Source organism: Hyperoodon ampullatus, assembly GCF_949752795.1.
Source record: "Hyperoodon ampullatus genome assembly, chromosome: 11".
NCBI classification, from domain to species: domain Eukaryota; kingdom Metazoa; phylum Chordata; class Mammalia; order Artiodactyla; family Ziphiidae; genus Hyperoodon; species Hyperoodon ampullatus.
This window is the reverse complement of record NC_136924.1, coordinates 477,575-504,130: the sequence shown is the minus strand read 5'-3', so window position 1 is coordinate 504,130 and position 26,556 is coordinate 477,575. Positions and strand designations below refer to the sequence as shown.

Here is a 26,556-nt window from a genome sequence, read left to right as displayed (position 1 = left end):
GTACCAACTACTGTTGAAATGTATATTAACTAACTTTGAAAAGCATGTGAAAAGCTTTCTTCCCTACAGACATTAAATCAAAGATGGACTTAAGACATGAACAGCTGAACAAGTAAAATATTAACCAAAACAATTTTTTCTCTCTCTAATTTTCTATTTTCCCCCCTCTTGAGTAGTAGAGTGTTTATTATGGTTTAGAATAATTAAGCAGTATATCTTTACATTTAAACTGGAAAAAGAATTGAATTCAATAAACTCTGTATCTATTTCAGTTCACCAATGATTTTCTCAACTTCTCTTTGAATAAAAACAAACTAATCTAAGAAGTAAAGGTAATTTTATTGCAATGCCTATTAAATTTAGCAGGCAATTTTTGTTGAAGCACATTAAAATGATACTGAGTCTAATGGCAGAATTCATTTTTACTATTTTAGTCCTGCCCATGATAAAAACAATTGAGAACATTTATCAAAGTTTTGGGCAATACACTTTGAGATATCCTAAGTATTTAGCATAATGAAGTTCAGTTGCACGATTCTCTATTAATAGTTATCTTTATGCCCAGGTATGTGCCCTCATAAAAATTTAGGAAGAATTCCCAGTCTGCAGACTTTATCAGTATATAAAATTATTGCTGTGTAAAGCTCCTTAGCATCCCAAATTATTTAATAAAAGAACATACACTCATGTTGAATAATTCTCATTATAACAAGTACGTCCTTACAAGGCTACATTCAGGAAATTAAAGTTTACACCTCTCATACAGATACAAATTATAGTGAAAAGCTGTGCAATATGCACAAGGGATGTGATTTTGCCTGCATCGGCATCAGGTCTGTAAAATAAGGAGTTCTTCATGGTATCATTTTACTATTAATCCTTTTCCTGTATTAAAGCTCTTTTATTATAGACTTTTTCAAATTTAAATGATAAAGAATTGTTGAAGAATAGTAACTAGGCAGCATGAGTGTTTTCTTTTCTCCCTTTGGACGGCCATCAACAGCATACTGTAACTTAATCATCCAATAATGTTGTCATTAACAACCAACTTTGATCAAATAACATCAAGCAAAAGGACTACTCAACCTATGAAATCTAACCCCAGGCCTGAGCTGAAGAAGTTGCTTCTGTTGATCTTGACACTTCTGTTTGATGAATGAAACATGATATAAGGCTTATGTTCCTATAGAATAGTCCATATTGCCAATATAGATAAGCATTGATTTGGGGAGACTGAGTCTAGATACAAAGATTACAGAAAACTTTTTGTAATCTACACATAATTTTTAGAAATCTAGGGTGTCAAAATAGATTACTAGGGTTGGAAATGTTAGGGTATTTATACATAAAATCAATGCCCCTTTGTAATGGAGCATTTATTATTTTCCAGGTGCATGATACCTACTCACATTTGTATAGCGGTTCATTCATTTCAAAGACCTCGAAAGTTATTTTCTCTTCACAAAAATTATATGTGCTTACCAAGTCAGTATAATCGCCCCCATTTCTCAAATATTAAGGGTGAGTCAAAGAAGTGAAGTGCCTTTCTTGGAATCTGAATTTCTTCTTGCCTATCCATTTCCTGACCTTACATCATACTATCTGGAAAGGCCCATATCTATAAAATGGTATACTTGATCAGTTTATTGGGGAAAAAATTTCATAGTAGTTTTTATTCCATGTAGTGTTTTTAATGTAAAAACTGATTATTGCTTTAGCAGAAACTGACTGTAAACACATACACACACGTATATACAACCTAAGATTTTACGAACAGTTAAGCAGGCTACACAAGTATACTATCCTAAATCAGAACAAGAGCTTCCTTAACAATACAGTGTAATTCTGGGCTTCCTTATTGCTATTCCATCGAAGGTAAACTGTCATAGCAATCTCCCTAGCAATCTGAAATTGTATTTCAGTGCTTGAGCCTTGGTGTCTAAAAATAATTAAAGCACTGTTTTTGAGATTAGAGGCAAGAGGTCAGCTTCCTGAATTTCTTTACTTCTGACACAAGCCTGACTTCCAGTTTTTCTAATTGAGGCTAAGTTCTAGTGAAGCCCAAGCCTTGTTCTCCTAGGTGAGTTTGTGTGCATATCACAACAGTATGAGTTACTGCTACCACAGCCACCACTCTTGTTCTTTCTAGTATTTCTTTCACTCTCTTGCTGATGCCACTATGAAAAATAGTGCTGACACAGCCTTAAAGTCACTTAATATCCTTTCTTACTTATGTGGCTAACTTAGTCCTAAAATTTTGTTTGCAAAGAAGATATTAATGATCCTTGGAGGAGAATTTGTTTAGAGTCTCTTCTTATAGGTTTTATAAATTTAGTATATTGAGGTACTCTACAACCTAAATTGAAAAAACTACTAAAAAAGCAAAAGTAGCCAATGATCAGACAGTATTTGTAATCTTTAAAATCCTAACATAAAGAGACATAATAATAAAACCTGTTTTCACAATTGCCTAATTAATTGTGATGGACCTTATTCTTTCATTTCTTAGTTTAATCCATCATTAATTCCTATTTTTGATTATAACATATGGATTAATATCTTACCAGCTCAAGGTTTTTATACTTCCAGTGCATGGTATGTATTCTGTTAAGGACAAAGTCTCAGATGTGTTATTTACACTCTATATTAATTTTCAATATTTCTTATAAAAATGTTCTCCATTTATAACTTAACTGATAAAGATAATGAAGGAATATACAAAATTATTCAAAGATAAAATCCAGTATGAGAACATTGAAACTTGGGATTCACTGCCATGCTAAAACCATCAAAAGCTGTCAGTTTTCACCTCTAGTATAATTCTGTTGATTCCTTTTTAACCTAAGATGTATTTTTATAATGATGAACAGAAAGAATTTTGTCATAGATAGGTGAATGAGCTGAAAAAAAAAGAAAAAGCTTACCTATATGAGTAACATGCCATTTGTAATACTAACATCTTTTAATATTGAAACATAATAGAATTATAAATCAGTAATAATCCACAGCATAGTGAAAATTAAATGATAATTTTAAACAAATTTGGTTGAAAGTCAACTAAAAACCAAAATATATTTTTACGAATATTTCAATATCCTTAAACATTTCAGTTTTCAAATTTCATATTTGTTTAAAAATTAATTAATATTGATGGTATTGATGATTTTTCTTCAAAGTTCTTTAAAGACATTTTTAATTAATTTTAATGCCATAATAAAATAGTTCAAGTAAGATTTTTTAAACTGTATAATATATAATGCATACCTAGATACATAAGGCTAAGTAAAATTAACTCACACATTTGTGCAAATGAACCATGTTGCCTTTATAAAATATAAGCAAAACTGGATAATTCAAACATATCAATATGATATTACAATTATAACATTTCTTCTGAGATATGTAAGATCACCTTTCTTACTCAGCAGGAGTTGGTTGAATTTATGGTAGAGAAGTTGTAACATGACTTACAGACATCTTTATATTTTACCTTGGTTTAAATACTATTCAGATCATACTTGCAATCATGACAGATAACTAGATAGTCACATAATAATTTAAACATCAAAAAAGAGTGGTGTGAAATAAATATATATTATCACTCATGCTATGTCACAGGTGAAAGCTTTTGAGCTTCTGGAAGTTGACTTTGCAACTTTTACATAGTTCCACTTAAAATAAATTTAAAATTCAAGTTCCCAAACATATACCCTGGGTTCTACTCCATAATAACATAGTCACTTACTGATTAATGGAAGCTTAGACCAAATGAAAAACTTACACTAAATGACATATAGAAATCATACCCTCCCTCCACTTTTTCTTCTAGGATGTTCTAGAACATCACTACTTAAGGTAAAACAAATCCTACTTCAGGTTCAGATGTACAGGTATGGGTATAATGTGTACAACTCTTTATAGTGACCTCTTATTAAATCATTTAATCCTAAAGTAAAAACAGCAATAATGCATCAAAAATTTTAGCTAATTTTTGAGTTCATCACATTGAAGAAATATTAAGTTCTCATTTTTCTATATATTGAAACATCCTATATACTTAAAATATAACTTATTGATTACTGTTACCTTCTCTATTTTAAGGGATAATTTATCTTTGTTATCAAATACTGCAATCTAAAATATTTCTATTTAGAAAACTTGTACCATTTTGAAATCAGCATATAACCAATCAGATTCTATTTAGTTCTAATAAACAAAAATATTTTGGACTACTACTGTTTACATTTTGGGTTACTTTTCCTTTATTGGATAGCTTTTTTTTTTTTTTTCATGCATCGGTTGGTATTTTCAGTCACGTCTGATGATAAGATAAGCCCAATGTAACACAGGATCAACCTTTCACTTAGAGTTCCAATAGAGTTACTATTCTTCAAACAATTAAAAAGTGCACTTACCATGTTCCAGCCGGGGTAGAGGTAGTCTGTACCAACAAACTCAAAGTAGTGAGCAAATCCCTCCTTCAGCCACACGTCTTCCCACCACACAGGAGTCACGAGGTCACCAAACCACTGCCGTGACAAATGAATGGGCATCAGATAAAATCGCGTCTATCCCAGAATTATTTTATCTAAAATTAAATGTATTAAACTATGATTATCACAATTGGAATTCATTCCCCAATTGATTTTGTGAGCTTAAAATACGTTGTGGCAACACCATTGATTTATTTGACTACTTGGATGACACTAATTTTCTATAAATGCATTCAGGGAAGAACAAAAATAAAATGTTCAAGGAACACAAGAAGAAGATTTAGCCTGGAGAAGAAAGGGCTCAGGGTAAAAAAACTGACAACAGCTTTCTTCAAATATTTGAAGACCTAGTATATAGAAGAAGAAAACGCTTGGGTCTTATGGCCCAAGGGGACAAGTCAGTACTAATGGATGGAAATTAGGGTTGTAGATTGGCAGACATTGCTAAAAATGCAGGAGACACTCTAACAGACTGAAATGGATGAAGGGGGAAAAATACTACCTCGAGAAGTGGTGAGCTCATCACAGGAAGTACCGAAGCAGCGCCTTCCAGTGGCAGAGGCAATTCACAGATGACATCGGCTGATTGAAGGAACTAATAAGGGCTTTAAGATGTTCCACACCTGACTCTCCATGATCCTATGATAATGAGGGTTGGACCAAAAAAATCTCTAAGATCCCTTCAGGAAAGTAATGTTGTAATTTATAATTGGTGTTTTGATTAGATCTGGATACATTACTCTGAAATCCTTGCTGAGTTCACCAAAGCTTAAAGGAATTCTTTTTTCATTAGAAAACAAAACAAACAAAAAAAATTATACACGGTAACTATCCTACAGACTTGGGATTTAATGATGAAAAGTCAGACAATGTCTCTTCTCAGGCAGCTGACACTTTATTGTGGAGGAAGGGACAATGAGATGAGATAGAAAATAAAAAATAAGCAAATGAACAATACAATTTCAGATCTTATTAAAGTGTGATAGGAATGGGGGACGGGTCACTTTAGACTGTAAAAACGAAAAGATTCTCTCTAAGCAGATGACATTTGAGTTCAGACTTTAATGATAAGAAGAAGCCATGAGAAAGCCTTAAGCAAGAGGATTATAGGCATTTGTAAGTAACCCTTAGTGTGAAGACTCTAAGTGGGAGTGAGTTATTTAAGAAGCAGAAGAAAAAGGTAGTCAGACAAGTATCAGATCATAGCTTTACAGCTTTAGGAGCTAGAGGAAAGAGCTTGGTGGCTGAGCATTTCAATATTAATGAAGTATCACTTACTCAAGGGGATCTCTAATAGAAATACAAATAAGAGATAACTCTGAATATGCTGATGACCACAGAACAAATGATATTTAAAACATTTTCTGTTCTTGATCAGAAAGTAATGTTTCTCCTCCCTTAAATTGAAAGCCTGTCTTAAGAATTGTGACAATAAATAGGTCAGGAGAAACGGTAATGTAGAAAATAATTTGGTAATGACAGTGGAAATTATTATGTGTTTCTCCCAGCTTCTGGCTCATTTCTGCATAGTAAGTAGCCGAGCACCACTAAGCTAGAACAAGAAAGTAACTGAGAATCTGGAACAAATGAAATCCAGTTCTAGAAACAATGATAAGTGTGTTCTTATTTCAACAGAACTCTACATGTAACTCGTTTCTAGGAACGTTCAAAAAGGACACTGATTTGCGTCAAAGAATTGTATGTTTAGCTAGAAACCATTTTTAGCACAACAGAGGAGCCCTGGTTATCTCTGCAATGGATCCCCTTAAGTCTCTGCAGCAAGGAACACATGCCCAAGCTGAGCAGCATGACAGGTACAAACATCTACAGGTTCACTGCAAAAGGCTGACATATAGGTAAATGGTCATATGGCCTAGAACAATTTATCATAAGTCCCTATTCATGTATTATCATTTAGCTGTTCAGCCTCTTTTACTAACAACATTTTCCACTTCACTCTTTCTTAAGGTTTTCAAGCTTTTTAAAAAGATTTTGGGTTAGTAACAAATTGAAGTTGTACAGTATCACACTGTGATTTCTGGTGTTTTCACTTAAAAACTATCCATAGTTTCTGGTAATCAGGACAAGGATTGCTTTTTATTAGCACAAATGTTTATTTTCAGTTATTTTTTTCACTAGAATCAAGATTCTAATAAGCATTGTGAAATCTCTGTAATACCTTCTACTCATTGTAAGAAAGTACATAAAATCAAAATGAAATTAATTTTATCTTAGCTTCGTGATAAAGCTGGCAAATTTACATATGAATTTCTAAACATGTCAAGACAAAAAAATATCAATCATTTGAGAACAAAGAGGCTGTCGCAGACTTAGTGAAAGACTTCCTAAGTGTCTGTGTGATGGGAGAAGGGGAATAACAAATTGATTTCAGCAAAAGCAAATTTTGACATGTACACAAAACTCAGCTGCATCTTTCAGCAATGCAATAAATCATTGCCATCACTGCACTCACCATATATACACACCAATAATCACAAGAAAATAGAGCAAGGTTGACAAAGAATAGTGAGTGGATAGGGTCTCCAAAGAGGCTGCTGGGTAGCAGTGCCATCTTACTCCTCAACTAACCTGAATGACAGTTACTTATTCAACATGATCCGTGTGTTTGCTTTCCTTTGTGACATCATTTGAGAACAACCTATCTTCCAAAAAGAACTACACGGTGCTCTATACGATTAAAACTTAATTGGGAGGATAATAACTTAGTTCCTAATCTAAGTATATGAAATCATTCTACATTCTTGATAGTTTGCAATTATACTTACACCTGATCCTTTTTCTCATACCTGGTGACATATCTCATGAACAATGACCATGGTGACATCCAGCAAATAAGAAATAGATGAAACACTGGGATCCAGCAGTATTCTTTGTTCCACAAAAATACTTAGTCCCCAGTTCTCCATAGCAGCATACGGATGCTTAGGCACAGCTAAAAGATCTAGAAATAGAATAAAACAATTCCAAAGGCTTTAACAAACATGTCAGATTCTAAATTCATATCCGACAAAAGTCCAGAAATCCTAATTAGAAGAAATACTTGTTCTTTCTCAGTAATTTTTTTTTTCTAAATTAAACTACCTGCCATTTCTACGTGACAGCAGAAATATAGGCTATCACTGTAAATGCTGGCCATATCCATCCATCACAGTTCATTTTCAGACCCAATGCTGTAGGAGGTTGGAAGTATCAGCACCATTATTGATGGGCCTATTCTAATAAGTTGCAGAAAGTCACGGAAACCAAATGCGGCAGGAATCTGCAGAGTCAAAAGGCATTGTGCCTTCCAATGACAATATACTCAGCTCAGTGCAGTACATGCTGTACTCCTGCTTTTACCTCAATATTGTTTAAAAGAAAACATCTCACATCAGTTTAAAAATCCGACATGCCATATTTCTACTTGCTTAATCCTAATGTATTTTTTGAGTTTTGTTAAAAATAAAATATTACATGTAAATATAGCTCAGATAGAGAAAACTAAAAAAGTAGATGTAGTGTCAAAAGGACTATTGAGGGGGGCTTCCCTGGTGGCACAGTGGTTGAGAGTCTGCCTGCTGATGCAGGGGACACGGGTTCATGCCCCGGTCCGGGAGGATCCCACATGCCGTGGAGCGTGCGCGTCCGGAGCCTGTGCTCCGCAATGGGAGAGGCCACAACAGTGAGAGGCCCGCGTACCACAAAAAAAAAAAAAAAAAAAAAAAAAAAAAAAAAAAAAAAAAAAAAAGGACTATTGAGGGAACCTGCAGACTCTGGTCCTGGTCCTGCCTCCACCATTAATTAAATATATGACATCAGTAAATCACTTTAATTTCTCAAGACCACAATTCTCTCACCTATAAAATAAGGTTATTAGACGTCATGATCTCTAAAATCCCTTCCAGCTCCGAAAATCTATGATTAGATGATTCTAAGATTTGTGCTTATTTTAAAAGGTTGTAGAGGTATTATCAACGTTTGCTTAAGGTGACACAGTAAGTACATGCTTTGATGCACTCCCTCTGCTCAAACACATAGCAATGATAAGTAAAATATTAAAAGGAAAAACAGAAAATCATCTCCAGGCTTGAAAATAAACCTCTCCATGGACCAGAAATGGTACATAAATGCAAAGCAGTGATTGCATGTGAAGCCACGGGCAGTGGCATTTGGGAACTGGATCCAGCAGGATCCACCGGAGCCAAAGGCATCTAAGCCAAGCTGATAACTTGTTGCCAGGGGCTGAGGTAGGGCATGCATGTGCAGAAGGACTAAATGTAGCTGGTGCTCAACGCTGCTTGGGAAAGCTAGCAAGCGGCGATGTAAGAATTCGAACCCAGGCAACGTGGCTCCACTTTCCCATGTAAACCCTGGACTAACTCCCTAGGATGCTAAGAAAATAATGGTACAAAAATGTTTGCTGCAGTATTCTTTGTAAGAGTGAAAAGAGAAAACTGCAAGCCTTTCACCGAGATAACTGACAAAGAAACTGTGAAATGATTCTAAAAAGGAATACCATATAACAACTGAAATAGTTTCACCACTAGATTCTAACACTACATGTATCATCACGGATAATCTGAAAAACGTAATGTTGAGGGAACAAATAAGGTGTAGAATGACCCTTACCATATACTACTTAAAAACAAGCAGAATAGTACCATAGATTGCAAATGGATACTCACACATTCACACATATACTCAGACAGACAGTAGTGGTAAAATGCACACACAGTCACACACATATAGGAATGATAAACACCAGATTCAAAATTATGATTGCTTCAGAAAAGAAAGAAGGAAGAAGGAATGAGGGACAGTCTCTTAGGTTCCTGGAACCAATTTCAACATGTGCGCATGTGGGGCGGGGACGTGGGAGGGTTTGTCCCACACCGTCTATAAGTAATTCTTGGATTCCAACAGAGTGACCCAGTATTCAACTCAATTCTGATACCATCTACCCAAAGATAGAATCAGATTCCACAGGTTAAGGGTTCAGTCCTACAACACTGCACCCTCCATCCCCACTTCAAAAGCCAGTCCCAAGCCCAGGTTGTTACCTGTGCTTCTGACCTATGGACTAAAGATAAGTCAAGTATGGCCCCTGTATCCACTACATGGAAACATGACAGCTTAACAGAAAAAATAAATAAAGAATAAAAAGTCCTGTGAAAAAGAGAGAAAACAGATTTAGTTGGAGAAGTTCTTGAAAGAGATAGTATCTGAGTTGGACTTGCAAAGATAAGTTGGATTTCGACAGGCAGACAGAGGTACTATATGCATTCATTTATACAAGTATGTATTTACTGAGCATCTCTTTTGCTCAATACAAGCATTGTTTGTTCTATCATCCAAGCTCCTTGCTCCCTGCTCTCATGGCACTTATATTTATTTGTGGGTGTGTGTAGGAAGAGGAGGTTAATTAACAAGTAATAAATGAATGAAAGAATTTTAGTAAATGATAAATGTTACCAAAAAATAATAGAGTAAGACAGTGATTGACTGGTAGGGTGAAATGAGTGAAGTGTGGTCAAAGCAGGCATCTCTAAGGTAATCACATCTCACCTGAGATGTGAATAATGGTAGAAGCCAGCTGTCTGAAGATCTGTGGAAGTATTGATACATTGTTCTAAGAATTGATACATTGTTCTAAAAATGCACAGGCCCTAAGGAGGAAATGAGGCTAGCATATTGGATAGAATGAAGGTTGGTGTGGCTGAAGCATATAAAGGAGAAGAGTATAGATGTGAGAATTATACAGAGTGCAAGTACGTAACAAATAGACATACCTCTGCTTAAGATTTTACCTTGAGACCTTCCTTAAATATGAACAAACTAGGCAATAGAACAACATTGCGCCAACTCTGCCTGCTACCAGCAGATGGCAATAGCAGTAGCAGGTCTGGGGCCATTTACTTGTAGGAACACGGGGACTTATGGACAAGCCTGTTGCAAAACAGAGGCACTTCTGTTTGCTGGAGTTCTCCAAGAGCCGAGAGTAGTCAGGTCCCCAAGACTAAGTCAACAAATCAGGCCGCACACTGGAATATGGAGTGGCTCAAATGGCACGGAGAGAAAATTCCAGACATGGGCCAGATGCGAGTCTAAGAGTTTGGAATAAAGAAGGTACAGCCAGGGGCAGTCATCAGACAGCAAAAACCTGACTAGCAGCCTAAGCAGGTGTGGTGAGGGGGCAGCTGAAGGTTGGTGCCAACGATCTCAGGCAATGGTGACTTAAGTAGGCAGCTGGTGACAGGTTGGTTTCCAGAGATGTAAGGGCAGAGAAGTCAGACCCGAGTAACAAAGCTGTACTTCAGCCAGACAAAGACTCTTGAGCAAATGGAGTCAGATTCAGATAAAGTGATTGAGAACAGAGTAAAACACAGAGGGATCAAGCACAGGAGGCAGCTTCTCAGATGCTCACAGGCTTTACAATAGATACAGGGAACCATGTCTATGGCTGGAAGAAGGAAAAAAAAAGAAAATTTTAAAAATTAGATTACGCTACTACAGACATAATAACCTTCTATCAAAGTACTGAAGAAACTTGGATCTTGTTCTAACAACTATTGAGGCATAATTTAACTGTGTCTCTCTGCTCTATACCTTTATCTCATAAACAGTTCTATATTTTAAGAACACCTTCAGGAAGCATATATCCACATAAAGACTTGTACACAAATGTTCATAACAGTTTACTTCCAATATGCCCAAACTGGAAATAATTCCAATGTCCATCAATAGATGAATGGATAATGTATGGTATATCCATACAATAAAATGCTGTTTAGCAATAAAAAGAAATGAGCTATCAATACGTGCTACAACATGGATGAGCTCCAGAATAGTTATACTGAGTAAAAAGAAAAAAATCTATATGTTTTATGATTCATGTCACGTAAAATTTTAGAAAATGCAAATTAATCTGTAATGTCAAAAAGCAGATCAGTAATCACCTGGGGACACAGATAGGAGGGATTAAAAATAGCAACAGGGGGCTTCCCTGGTGGCGCAGTGGTTGAGAGTCCGCCTGCTGATGCAGGGGACACGGGTTCGTGCCCCGGTCTGGGAAGATCCCACATGCCGCGGAGCGGCTGGGTCCGTGAGCCATGGCCGCTGAGCCTGCGTGTCCGGAGCCTGTGCTCCGCAACGGGAGAGGTCACAACAGTGAGAGGCCCGCGTACCGCAAAAAAAAAAAAAAAAAAAAAAAGCAACAGGAAAGAAAAAATGTCTCTGTGTAAAACTGAGTCACTATGCTGTACGGCAGAGATTGGCACAGCATTGTAAATAACCTTTGATTAAAAAAATAAATTAAAAAAATAACAACAGGAAACTTTTGGGGGTGATGGATAGGCTCATTATGGTGATGATTTCATGGGTGTATACATATCTTAAAACGTCAGATTTTACACTTTACATATGTGCAGCATACTGCATGTCACTATACCTCAAAGAAGCTGTTAATACCTTCAGTAACTGAAATATTCTTTCGCTTAACTTTGAAGATAATAAGATTTATTTACAATGAATTAAATTGTTTCAATTTTTGCAAAATAATTTGTCATGAGGCTATATCCATTAACGTGTGCAACCACAACTCTTTAATATGCCTTGAAAACAGATGTAAGAAAACTCAAATGTTTCAGAGTCAAATTTACTTGGAAATTTAAAGAAAATCCTGGATAAAATTATGCATAGGAGTCTGCTCCCAGTTAATTACCCTAGTCCTAAAACTATAGGCAGATAACAAATATTCATATAATACTAGTCAATGTGATTACATAAATCACCATAAAAATCTGACTTTCTCTACTTGTTCCCTTCAGTGCACTAGAATTTACTTTCTACCTTTAACACTATGTTGAAACAGCTGTCGCTAACTAAGAGCACAAAATCTCATGGAGACCTCTGAGTTCTTACTTTTTTGATACTGCCAAGGTTTATCACACTGCCAATTAGGGGCTGTCAAAGAAAGATATCCGTGTTTCTCCTCCACTTCCCAGATTACCCTTTCTTCTTGTTGTTTTTGTTCTTGTTTGTTTAATTTTCTTGTCATCTTCTGATTTTTGAAAACAGAGTTCTAGGATTTCCATCTGTGTGTGTGTGTGTGTGTGTGTGTGTGTGTGTGTGTGTTTTAACTCATTCTACTAGTTGTCTTTGAGTGTTCTCACCCACTCCAATGTCATCTGTCACCACCCACATGCCCAGATAGCTCTCTTTGAGCTCCAGAGGAAAATATCTAAGCACCTTAGGAGTAGACTGTTAATTGATAGTCCCCCCTCCACAGCCATTAATGTACTATTCCTTCTAGAATAATCCTCTCCCCTGTAATCTGGCTTAAACCTTAAGAAAGCTTTGCAGCTTCCTCTTTTGGACTCTGGGGAAGGTCAGTCACCAAGAAAAATGTCCCACTACCCTAACAACACCGTGCTAAAACAAACCCTGAAACCACGTGGAAATGTTCAAAGAATCATCAAGCAGGGTCTTATAATACATACAAACTGAATCCAGTCTCCAGCATTAGGGGCAATGTTCTGATGTATAACTTCATAAACTAGAAATAGACTTTAATGTATTCTACATTATTAAATAACCACTAGCAAAAAAACCATGTGCAGTATCAGGCCTCTCCTCCCTGCCACAGTCAGATTCTGAGCTCACAGATCAGCAGAGTTTGTTGTCCAGGATCATTTCTCCTCTGGTGACAAGTCATGCTGAATAGAGCTTACAACTAGTTTTGCCTGATGTCACAAACCACACAGATATGTAGACATTACCAAGCTCCATCCAAGAAAGAACATTAAATTCTGCAGTTCTGGTCATCAGCTCCGTGGTTTCGCGGTTTGCCGTGCGCAGTGCTCTTCTGCTCCTTTACACTTCTCTGCTCAGTACCGCTCAGAGGCGCTCCCTCCAGACCGACAGACACGTTCTGAACTTTGCCTTGGTTCTTCCACCCCAGATCTATCCTGCTCTCAAAGCCCCAGACTTCGGCACTAACTCTTCCTTCTGTTTCCTTCACCCTTTAAATTTCAGCCTCAATGCTATCTTCCATGTGGTGTCCTAGCAGCATCTCAATCACAATCCAAGTCATCTTTCCAGCACTGCAACCCGGCCCTTCTTGGCAGAGGGCAGTAGACATAGCAGTTAAAAGTTGGAGCTTTAGAGTCCACACTGTTTGGGATCCAAACACAGGTCTAACATTTACTGGCTATGGAAACTTCAAACAAATTATTCAATCTCTCCCAGCTTCCATCCCCTCATTGATAAAGCGGGGATAACTTCCTTGCAGGTTGTTGTGAAGATTCAATGAGATGGTCCGTTTAAAGCACTTAGTCCTGAGCACAAAACATGATAAATCAATGCCATCGCTATTTGGGATCTTTCTAGTTCTTCCTCACCTTGGGGAATCAGATTCATGACAGGCCTTAGCTTGAGAGAGGAGGAATCTTGTCTTCTAACAAAGATGAAATGTTGGCTAATGTGTTATGCTAGGCATTCTGATTTCTCAATTGAAAATGTTGCTTATGATGTAAAGCAATACAGGACCTACCGAAGAACAAACTTAAAAAAAAAAAGTCATAGGACATTCTCATTTTATTATTCAGGGACCCTAAATAAGTTTTAAGGGTATAGCAGGTTAAAAAAAAAAGAAGTTGTGTTTTGATTATGCCGTGACTGGCACTTGAAGATACTATTTACATAAGCATTCATGCTTAAGTATTAAAAAATAAAACTTCTTGCTCTGACAATTACCACATGTGACTAGTATAAATATAAATTGCATTTGAAATAGTAATATTGATAAGATAAAATTCATAGAAGTCATCTATTACTGGTATTTATAAAATGAGAACCAACATTTCCTTTCAAGTGCATATTCTGAAGTTGTTTTTACTCACAAACAGATTAGGTACTGAATGGCTGTTTTTAAATTCATTTGACAAAGAGGAGTTTAAGCTTTGCTATCCTTGGATACATTTCCACCAAATTTAAGACCTATATTGGAAAAGAATCTAAAAAAGAGTGGATATATGTATATGTATAACTGATTCACTTTGCTGTACACCTGAAACTAACACAACATTGTAAATTAACTAGACTCCAATAAAAATTTTAAAAAAAGAGTGAATTGGTCCTTCAAAGCTTTAAAACAGAACACACTTTCTCCTGATGGACTTCCTATTTGGGCATATTTCCATCCAAAAAGATTAGTTTCAGCTACATACTTTAGCCTATAACAGAATTTTCATCAGTACCACTTGTATTCACTAGCTTAGCATTTAAGCTCGCAAACTCCTAGCATTCTCCTGAATTAGCATTAGGCCCTAATATGCATTCAATGTTTTTGCTGATCCTCCTGCACACACTCAAAAGACTTTTTTTTTTTCATTTCTGCAATCACTTTTCCTCGACACTTCCTGATTACTGTCAATTGCAAAGGAGGAACACTTTTCATGGTTTGTCTAATTCCCTTTTTCCCTGAAAAAGAATTTTTATGCCAAAGGACTTATCCCATATGCACAAGGAATGTTTGTCATTTTCTCACCCATTTAATTTTTAAAATTAGCTCTACTTTGATTGCCATCATCACATTTTGCATCTTCTCTCAAGCACTTTCAAAACTTACGGTCTTTACTTTAATGGACATGATTGGCATAAACATCAAAAACACACTAAATGATTCCTATCACCATCATTTGGTGACAGGCCAACTTGATTAATGCTTGTTATATAACAAAGATTTGGTGTTATCTAAGAGAATGTAGGTTGTAAGTAAGGTTCCTTTCTATGAAGCTTTCGTTTACTATATTTTTTCATTTATTCCTAAAATACTTATTCATTACCTAACATAGGCCAGACGGATCTGAACACTGGATATATAAACCCTGAACAATAAAGACACAGTCCCATTAAACCCTCATGGAGTTTAAAAACCAATGGGGAATACAAACAAGTTTAAAAGTATACATATTATAGACACACATGAAGGAAACCACAGGGTAGTACATGCGCTAACCTGAGTACATGGTATGATGGAAGCAGCACAGAGCAGAGACTAAGAACATGGGCTGTGAGGCCAGCTAGCTCAGGTTCAAAACTCCATCCTGCTACTTAGCAGGCTTGTTACTTATCATTTCTGCCCCTCATTTTCCTTACCTGTAAAAGGAAGATGATTATAATTGCTACTATTTCACAGCGTTACTGTGAGGGCCATTGTTGGAACACAACTCTCAAGTATCTTTCACATTTCTGTATGTCTTAAGAGCACAGATATTGACTGGTTTTTGTTCCAGACTATCTTTTTAAGGATATTTGTATAGAAAAAAACAGAGAGAGTGTCTTCTCAAAAGCAAAGGACAGGAGTACATACCATAATTTATAAAATAACTAGATTCCTCAGGGTCCTCACCTATTATATAATCCATTACATATGCAGGTATCACCTGGACCTCTTTGCGTTGATCTTGTGAATTGGGGCTCAGGGAACTGGCTCAAAAAATGTTGATACTCTGGCTACTGCTATAGCTAAAGGAATAAAGTTTTATTGTCTCTAATCCCAGAGTTTCATGTCTTCCACCAAGTTTCAAGAAACAATGGCAGGCTGACTTGTCAAGCTTGCAAAGAGGGTAAGATAAAATCTCAGACTCTTCTCAGTTCTTGACAACTATGTGAGTGAGATGCTTGGAACAATATCTAGTTCTCAATAGTTGTTAGCTATTGTAGACAAAAAGCCCCTCCAAAGATGTCCATGCCCTCATTCCCAGAACCTGTGGATATATTAGATTACTTGGCAAAGGGGAATTAAGGTTGCTAATCAGCTGACCTTAAAATGGAAGAGTATCCTGGATTATCCAGGTGGACTCAGTATAATCACAAGGGTCCTGAAAAGCAGTAGGCAGAAGAGTCGGTGTCAGAGTGAGGAAATGAGAGAAAGACCCTGGAGGCCATTGCTGGCCTTGAAGATGGAAGGGTGTCACAAGCCAAGGAACACGGGGCTTCTAGAAATTAGAAACGGCAAGAAAATTTAGAGATTCTCCCCTAAAGAAAAGACTTTAGTGAGAGCAGTGTCAACCTGCCAACCTACAGAACTGTAAGATAATAAATTCATGTTGTTTTAAGCCACTATGGATGTGGTAATTTATTATAGCATCAATAAGAAACTAATAGAGTATCATCATCATCACCTTTATCACTTTTACTATATTGATAAATATGCTATATTACTATAATATTACTGTATTATATTACTATGATATATTACTACAACAATGTTACTATATTACTGTCATTATTACCATATAAAAGAGGTCCCAAATCTTAACCTAAGAATTGGGAAAGGCTTCCTGGAGAAAGTCAGTTATGAGATTTGTTCAGTTAGCTGGAGCGAAAGTATATTTCAGGGTAAGGGTATCTGAAAACAAGTGAGAGAGAACATGGGACTTTCAGTAAACAAAAACTGGATCAATATGGCTGAAGCATATAGTGACAAATCCTGTATGAGACATGCTGAGTTTGAGCTGCCTCTGGAACATCCAAATAGAGAGATATCCAGTAAGAGGCTGAATATAGAGGTCTGATGTGTTGGGGAGAGGTTTGGGCTGGGGGAACAGATTTAAGAAGCCATCAGCATGTATATACTAGACTATGACCCATGCTGAGCATAGAAAAAGACTAAGATATCTGAGGAGCACTGAGATTTAAGAAACAGGCAGAAGAAGGGGGCAAATGAAGAAGGCCCACAAAGGACACTAAAAGGCACCGTCATAAAAGGTGGGGGGGAAGCCAGAAATGTGACATCACATCATTCCACAGAAGTGAGGCAAGAGTCGACAGTGTCTACAAATATCTTAGGTTTATTTATAAAACACAGATATTATATACTGAAGTAGTTAAATATTAATTAATGCTTTCAAAGAATACTAACTTACCATTCAATATCATTTTCAACAGATTTTCAGAATGAATTATAGAACTTCCTACATAGATACAACACAAAGTCTAATTATATGTGTTAGCATCATCACCAAAAGGGGGAAGAATACCCAATACTCTGTTAGGGGCTTTCATTAATCAGCTATTTAATGAGTGTTAGTTGCTGGACTGGGCCCATCCCACAACGTGGAACTCAGGAGTCTTTTTTGTTTCAAAAGTCTGAGGTATCTGGGAATCATTTTAGAGGTTTGGATAGCTCTTTGACACTCTTTAATTGACAGATTCACATTTCCAGCAGAAGAGAGTATAAAAATAGTACTATTTATAAATGAGCATTCTTAACTCTTGAAACTTGGAGTTGTCAGTAAAATATATTTCCAAATTCATATGCACTTCAGGCAGTCGGAGTACAGAGTGGTTTCTCCTAAAAGAAATTTATGTAAGTTTGGTAAAGTGGAAACAAAGATTCATTGTGCCTTAAGGACAATTCCTCTTAGTATAAACTGTACTAGTAATAGATACACCATTCAATAAAAAAAAAAATGCAAATATATCATTCAAAGGAACCAATGTTGGATATTTAGCTTAAAATTGTCTAGCATTATTTTCAAGCAAAAAATCAAATACTTGTTGAAGCCCCAGAGGGAAAAAAATCGCTGAAGTCCAATAGTTGTTGATTTTTTAAAATCACTTCTTATAGCAGTACAAACTATTATCTGATATTAACTGGCTCTAAACAATGGATGAATTTTCAGAGAGCTATAGTAGTCTAAAGAGTAGATTCCAAAATTCACTGTGAATTTTAAAGGTTCCTAAGGGAAATCGCTGATGGTGCTTGGGGTAATGAAGGCAGAGAGAAAAAGGAAGCAAATAGATTTTAAAAATAGCACAATTATAGAAACAGAAAACGCAGTGACACTGTGCCACTTTACTAAACTTTAACATTAATTCGAAGCTAATTTGCCTTTAAGAGAACTAAAATAGAACCGTATCAGTTTAGCCCTTGGTGTTTTACTAAAAGCCTCTACCTTCACATAACTCAAACATTTAGATTTACCATTTGAAATAGCATCAGGTCACTCAACGCCATGAAGAAAATGAATGTCATGTCCCACTCAGGCTGAATTATGTATCCGATGGGAGGTATTGATCAAAATATGAACCATGTCTTTCATTACTGAAAGTACCTGAGGCTTTGTTATAAATATCTTCTGAGAGTATAAAGAAACCGCCTTTTCCAAATTTTTCTACAGAATAGTTTCTGAGAGCGTCTCTTCAATGATTTTTTTTCAAAACCCATTACTAGTGTTCCAAATATTCCCTAGTTCAATTTACATTAGATCAGGAAATGAAATACAGGAAGAACTAATAATGAGCCAGAGATTGAACTGAACCCTTTACTTCTCCAAGCTCCAGTATCTAATGAGCATCACTAAGTTATACTCCTAAAGTGTATTTTATAGGAAAGAACATATTTTGTACACCTAATGGGGAAATGCTGAAAAGAGGGGATTTTTTTTGGACCCATCATAAAAATGTTGCTCTTAATGTAAATACTCAGGGAATTGACATAATTGAAAATTGCCAGAAGCCATTTTCCTAACACTACAGTTAATAGAACGTGAGGGTTCTGCAGCTCAACACAACGTGTAACTGATCACTGTACACATGCAGCAGGGAGACTACCATGAAGAAAATGGTAACACCCTTCTCATTATTTCTGTTTCTTCTTGTCCTCCTAAAACACTATGCAAATTTTGCACTTGTGTCTTGGAACCTGTCTGAATCATTATTAAAATGAAAGCCAGCATTCTGTGGAGTGCTACACTAAAAGGTACAGGTCCAAGGACACTAAAGCTTCTGCTCATGTTTTGCAGGAGCATTTGGGATATTCCACTCATGGGTGGGGGATGGCATCCTTAGAGCCTGAGCACCTTACAGCCTGGGCAGAAAATGGTACAAAGTATCTAGGATGTTATAAGAGCTAACTGCCTAAAGGAACTTGTATCCACTGCTCGGGATCTCAGGGCATTATGTATGTGTATGTATGTATGTATATATGTGTGTATGTGTATATATGTGTGTATAAGTATTTACTATATGATAATGTGTACATTATATAAATATACATACTGAGTGTACATAAGTGTCTACTCTATATAATATTACAAAAATACATATACACACTATATATATAATAGAAATTAGCTGAAGTTTGATGAATTCATTGAATTTTATGAGTTTATTATTCTAAATTTTATGAGTTTATCATTCTAAATTCATTCTAGAAGTAGACTGCTTTGTATCTCATCTTATGTAAGTTCAGGCAGATGGAGGTGTGAAAACCAGACCACAATTTTGAGTTTTATCCCCAGGGGTCAAATTTAATAATAATAGCTAATAATACTTTCCAAAAATTAGCCTCAAGGTCTCCAAATTAGCTATACAAATACACTAACTGTAACTTTGCTGCTGGTTTTACTCCTAACCTCCTGATCTCTACCACACCTCAAGTTTAATCAATTGTTGACTACTAGGTATGTTCTCATATTTAATGCAATTGGCAGCAGAATCTCAGGACGAGCTCCAGATCTAGTGAATCAGAATATGCAGTTTAACAAGATCTTCAAATGATGCAGGTATACCATAAAATTTGAGAAGTGAATCTTCTAAGACAGGGTGGTTTCCCCCAGGGGTTGTATAAGACTGTCTATGAAGGTGTGAAAGTAAATTAGAACTTTTATTTGTATTTATTTTTGTCTGATACAGATACTCTCCCTGGTTGAATTATCAAGGTCCATCAAAAGAGAGCAGAAGTTCCATAGACATCAAAACGACAAACATATTTCTCCTTAGTTCACTTTCAAGGGATTAGGGCATGTGGCAGTACAGAAGCACCCAATTAAATGGATTTATGGATTATATTATCTAGTGTAACTAAACCAACCCTCACAAAGTAAACAGGTGACTTAAAAAGACACCTGCGGGCTTCCCTGGTGGCGCAGTGGTTGAGAGTCCGCCTGCCGATCCTAGGGAACACGGGTTCGTGCCCCGGTCCGGAAGGATCCCACATGCCGCGGAGCGGCTGGGCCCGTGAGCCATGGCCACTGAGCCTGCGCGTCCGGAGCCTGTGCTCCACAACGGGAGAGGCCACAACAGTGAGAGGCCCGCATACAGAAAAAAAAAAAAAAAAAAAAACCTGCAAAAAAAATAATAGCTTGAGGTTCATAATAATAACACAGACACCAAAAAAAAAAAAAAAAAAAGAAAGAAAATAACAGAAAAAGAAAATGATAGAGCTGACAGTCTTTCAATTCTAAGTAAGAATAACTACCTTTTTTTTTTTTTCCCCCGGTACGCGGGCCTGTCACCGTTGTGGCCTCTCCCTTTGCGGAGCACAGGCTCCGGACGCACAGGCTCAGAGGCCATGGCTCACGGGCCCAGCCACTCCGCCGCATGTGGGATCTTCCCGGACCAGGGCACGAACCCGTGTCCCCTGCATCGGCAGGCGGACTCTCAACCACCGCGCCACCAGGGAAGCCCATAACTACCATTTTTGAGCACATATAAGGGCCAGTCAGTTTCTAAATGATTTATATGTATTAACTCAGTTAATCCTTACAATTCTTTGAGACAGACGCTATTCATAGCTCTATTTTGCAAATGAGAAACTGATGCACAGAGACATTAAGTTAATTGCCCAGGACAGTCTGGTGTTAGCAGAGATAGGGTTCAAACTTCAGCAGACTGGCTTAGATCCCCCAGCCACTACACTCCATTCATTCTATTCCATCTGCATTATAAGGTGAAAACACCGATATAATTACTTATTACCAAAAAAGAAAACAAATTTATCAACAAGAATACTTGCACTATTGATTTACATCCATTCTCATTAACAAACTTCACTTTGAACTTCACTTGAAGTGTATATTGTGTCTTGAAATTTAGCTACTGAAAGTATTATGTGTACTATTTCAAAACTAAATAAATATAGCTACGCAGAGACGAACATGCTCAAAAGTTTTATAGTAGTGGTGCACAACCAGGAAAAGAAAAATAGGAGACTTTTGCCATAAAGCAGTAGTTCTCAGCTTTGAGCATTCATGGGAATCCCCTGGAGGGCTGGTTAGAATACATATTCTGGGCCCCAAGCCCAGAGTTTCTGATGCAGTAGAGCTGCGGTGGGACCTGAATCTGTCTTTCTAACAAGTTCCCGGTGATGTTGATGCGGCTGGTCAGGTGATCACACTTTGAGAATGACTGTTATAAAGGAGCATTTAGAACAGAAGACCTCAAATATTGTCATACATTTGAGTCACCTGGGAAACCTTTAAAAATATTAATGCCTCATGCTTCTCCCAAGACTTCAAATTGTTCTAAGGAGGGAACTCAGCCTCCTTATTCTTTACATGGCCCTAATGTACAGCAAGGGTTGAAATCACTGCTTTAGGTAGAGGGAAAATAAAAGCAGAAAGACTGGTTCAAAGTAACAGAATCCTAACTAAAATACAAAAGTGTTTCAGAGGTGGGAACAGACACTACTTGTTAATTAATTAAATATTGAAGATAAGAAACCCACCAAAGAGGCATAGACCATGCTACCTAGTTGCATGAATGGGTAATGAATCGAATTATGGTGTTCCATTAACCATGATTATAAATCCAGGGAACCAGAAGGGAGAGAGTCAGAAAGGGGAGGGGGGAGTAAGAGGAGGAGAAAGGGAAAATAATTTTGTAGTACAAACAGAACAAATTATTTTCATAATGCTAACCTCAAAAGTCCACTTTTGCTGGTAATAGAAAAGTGATACAAAAGTTCCTTTCCATCAACAGCATACACTTCCTTAAATCATTCCAGCAGTTAAAACTTAGGCTGCTTAGCTTCAGAATCCATGTTCTTAATCTCTACTCTATGCTGCATCCTGTTCTATTTTTATATTGATGGAAATAGGACTCAATTAAATGCCAAACAATAAGTCAAAAATAGTAGGGATTAGCACCCAAAGCTCTGAAACATTAAAAAGATGATGCCTACCCTAGTCTATCTTTTTATTCCTGATGAGCAGTCTGAACTAAGTCTATTGTTTTAAAAAGCTTTTTGAAGAAAAACAAAACAAAACAATATAGGCAGTGTGTCTGCAACGCAGTGAAAATAATATTGAAATTTCAGATCATATGGACTTCTGCTAATAGATAGGAAGACATAAACATTATTTACAGATTTTATTACAGACTACCAATGCTGATCTCCACAAATGTTTAATCCCCTCTTATAGAACTGTACAGTCAAGACTAAGTAAACTTGCTCTAAATGCTTTTGCTCAAGTGCCAACGAGTTCGTGTAAAAACGTAGTTCAGTCTCTATTTTAAACATAATTTTGTTGTCAGCTGAGAGCCGGCATTCTTTAGTATAGCATAGTATCTGGTGTTAATGAAAACATCAAAACCTGCTCCCCCATATACAAACACCCTATAACAAGAACAAATGAATTTTAATCCTTAGAGAAAAGGGGAAACTTGGGATCAGAGGCAAACCATGCTCTGTTGACATTCTCAAATTAAGAAAATATATATGGCAAGGTACTGACTGCTACAATATACAAAAGTTTCATTTCCACTCTGGCTGAATGTAACAGCAGGTGGTAAAGTGGCATTACAAAACAGTCACTTTCACTTTAAGCCCAAAGGCAAAGGACACATTCTATTTGTAGAGTTAGCTTAAGTTACTCTGTTGCTTCTTCTATACCTACATATACTCACGAAAAGTAAAAATAAAAAAATTTTCCATTATCTCCAAAGGCAAACAAAATGACTAGTTGATAATATGTCTCTTTTTCTTTCTTTCTTTCTTCTTTTACTTTTCTAGATTGCTCTCTATAAGGCTGTGGTTCAAATCATTAGGCTAACCTACAATAGCTCTTCACTTATCTAACATGCTTTAGTGACCTTAAGTATTATTTCTTAATGATGTCATAATTCAGAACACAGTACATGATGGGCACAACTTTTAAAAACAGTTCTAAGTCAAATGTATTAGGTATTAGGATCTGACTTTCAAATAAATTTTTACTGGAACACTACCATCCTAAGTTTATGGAAGCTAATGAAAACATATTAACTGTTTAACACTGATACTAAACTGAACCAATGCTTATTTGCCAAATTATTGATTACTCAGTATGTTTTTCAGTTGAGGGAAATCTGTTTTATCATGAATTTTTAGTGGTCTTATTTGTTAGACTAAATACAGCCCTACTGCTAACCCAAATGACATCACTATACAAATTACAAAAACGCCACCTCTTCCTCAAGGCACTGTACTGCCATGTGCCAGAAAACAGTCTTAATAAATCTACAAACCTATGATGGCTCCAAACATGAATGGTGTCCTTCCAGAGTTGTGCAATGTACAACTTAATCTATTAAGTAAGTTATGTCAAAAGGATTAACAAGAAATGTTTCCTGATCCATAGAGCTCAGAAGTCTAATGTACTCTGCAAGGAGATACTGAGACAAGCTTTTAAAATAACAAGTCCACTTGTGAAGAGATGATTTATGAAACACCATTGTGGAGGAAAAAACCTTTCCTCTCCCCTTCTAGGTTTTTCTGGCTCATCTAAGAATTAAATTGACATGAGACAGACTAGTAGGAGAAAATCAAGTTTAACTACGTACATAGGGGAGCTCCATAAAACTAGGAGGCCCAAGAGCAAGTTAGACAATTGAAGGCTATATATCACCTGGGAGAAGGAGACGGGGATAGGAGCCTGGGACTTCAAAGGGAAGAAAGGCAATTTACAGGAAGATGAAAAAGTGCAAATGTTTGGTAAACAAAAGTTTGCTGGGGCCATGCAGAGATAATGGGACACAGAGAAGACTTTGATCAAACAGGCCTTGCTAAGGTTCCCCCAGTCTACCACACCTAGTTCACATTATACTTTAGTCATCTGTGGTGATAGTTCTTCCTGGAACAAGTCTTTTATCTAAATTCTTTTAGGTGATTAAGGGGAAGAAATAAAAGCCCTTCCTGAGACTTTTGTTTCTTAAAAACATACAGCCCAAAATAATCCTAAAGCCAGAGAGACATATTTTGGGGTGGCAAAGTTTTGTTCCCCTACATCACCATATTTGATTAAATGACCCTGTGATCATTAAGAACGTGATGGGAAAAAGCTGTTTTGCTTTACAGAGGACATAGCAGAAGACAAATGGACTTAAAAGTGTTAGAGTTATAGTTTTTTTTTCTGACAAGAGAGATATTGTACATCTAGGTAACGTACCAAGAAAGTCTCCTTACTTAACGTAGTTCTCAGCTCTGCAGTGCATTAGAATCCATTGAGGAGCTTTAGAAGTACTGATGGCTGGGCCTCAACCCCAGACCAATTCGGTATGAATCTCTAGGGATGGGGCTCAAGCATCAATCTTTTTGGAAGTTTCCCAAATGATTTCTCATGTCCAGCTAAGGTTTAAAACCTCCAACTTAGATGATTTTACAAACAGTGTTCCTACGTAACATAGACTAGAATGGTGGTTCTCAAATTCTAGTGTGCATTAGAATCACCAGGAGGGTTTCATTAAACAGACTGCTAGGCACAACTTTCAGAGTTCATGATTTGGTTAAATGTTGAAGCTTCTGGTCAAAACCTGTATTTTGAGGACCATTGGTCTAAAACCTTACTACTCAAAATGTCCTGGGATGGGGACTTCCCTGGTGGCACAGTGGTTAAGAATCTGCCTGCCAATGCAGGGGACACGGGTTCGAGCCCTGGTCCGGGAAGATCCCACATGCCACGGAGCAACTAAGCCCGTGTGCCACAACTACTGAGGCTGTGCTCTAGAGCCCACAAGCCACAATTCCTGAAGCCTGCAAGCCACAACTACTGAAGCCCGCGCACCTAGAGCCCGTGGTCCTCAATAAGAGAAGCCACCACAATGAGAAGCCCGCGCACCTCAACAAGAGTAGCCCCAGCTCGCCGCAACTAGAGAAAGCCCGAATGCAGCAACAAAGACCCAACACAGCCAAAAATAAATAAATAAAATAAATAAATTTATTAAAAAGAAAATGTCCTGGGATGGCAACTTTGACTTAACTGGGAACCTGTTAGAAATGCAGACTCTCAGGCCCCATCCCCTTCTGAATGGCTATCTGAATTTTAATAAGGTTCCCAGGTGATTCATGTGGAAATTAAAATTTGAGGAGCACTAGTCTAGACCACAGACCAATTAAAAAGTCTACTGGGATAAGAAGGAATATAAATGGGGATGAAATAGGATAGGGACTTGTGAATAATGAAAGAGCTCATATTCTAAAAACTTCAGCTCTAATCATCAGTGGCCACATGGGCATGCGGACTCACTGTTACCAGATATTCTAATTTTTCAAAACGGTTAGTAATCTGTTTTTTTATGTGAAATCCCTCAACTGTAAAATATTAGTAATTCATTCAAAGGTTTTATAACACCATTAAGACCAAATAAAATATGTCTGTGGGCCGTATTTGGCCCATAGCTTGCCTGTATGTGACCTCTGATCTAGAAAGAGTCAATCATAAATTGAATTAGAGTTTGAGATAAATCACTGGAAATCTCCTAAGAACCCTTCCTTTAAAAGCTTAAGATAAATGATATATTTGGCAACAGTTAATTATTTTCCATAGGGCATACCTCTGCCTGACACAAACTCAGCAAAGCATCAGAAATAAAATGTTAGACAGGGCAGCTTTGAAATATGTTATGGAAAAAAAAATATGCAGCTATAAGGTAGGCAGCAAGAGAGGATGCTGAAACACCTCAGGAGTGCCTCTGAAGAACATGAGATGTGCAAGCAATCAATCTCAAAACGAGAAAGGGGAGACATTTGATTGTGTTTACTGATAAGTACACCTATGGACACAGCAAAATTTCTAATCATAAGCCTTTGAGAGTAGGAGAAAAATGGCTGTATTATACAGGTAGAATTTATTTTCCCTTGTAAAAGAAGATATAGTAAAACAACCTCAGTTCCATACTTCCTCTCCACCTTTGTTTAACAGCACTGAATTGTATCATTTCCTTTTATGAAGCAGTTTGAAAATTTTTTCCAATGGAGGCACACAGTATTCTCAATACATGACACTTTAATGGTAAT

The 26,556-nt window shown here is 36.9% G+C and overlaps 1 protein-coding gene across 1 annotated transcript in view; it reads right to left on the bottom strand.

The window, feature by feature from the left end:
- The window catches only part of TRHDE (thyrotropin releasing hormone degrading enzyme), a gene marked incomplete at both ends in the record, with an annotated part of 409,908 nt that overhangs the window by 176,985 nt on the left and 206,367 nt on the right, over positions 1 to 26,556 (bottom strand). The window contains 2 exons of the mRNA XM_079715341.1: positions 4,416 to 4,529; positions 7,301 to 7,455. Coding sequence (XP_079571467.1) covers positions 4,416 to 4,529; positions 7,301 to 7,455 — 269 coding nt within the window. The remainder of the gene's footprint in view (positions 1 to 4,415; positions 4,530 to 7,300; positions 7,456 to 26,556) is intronic.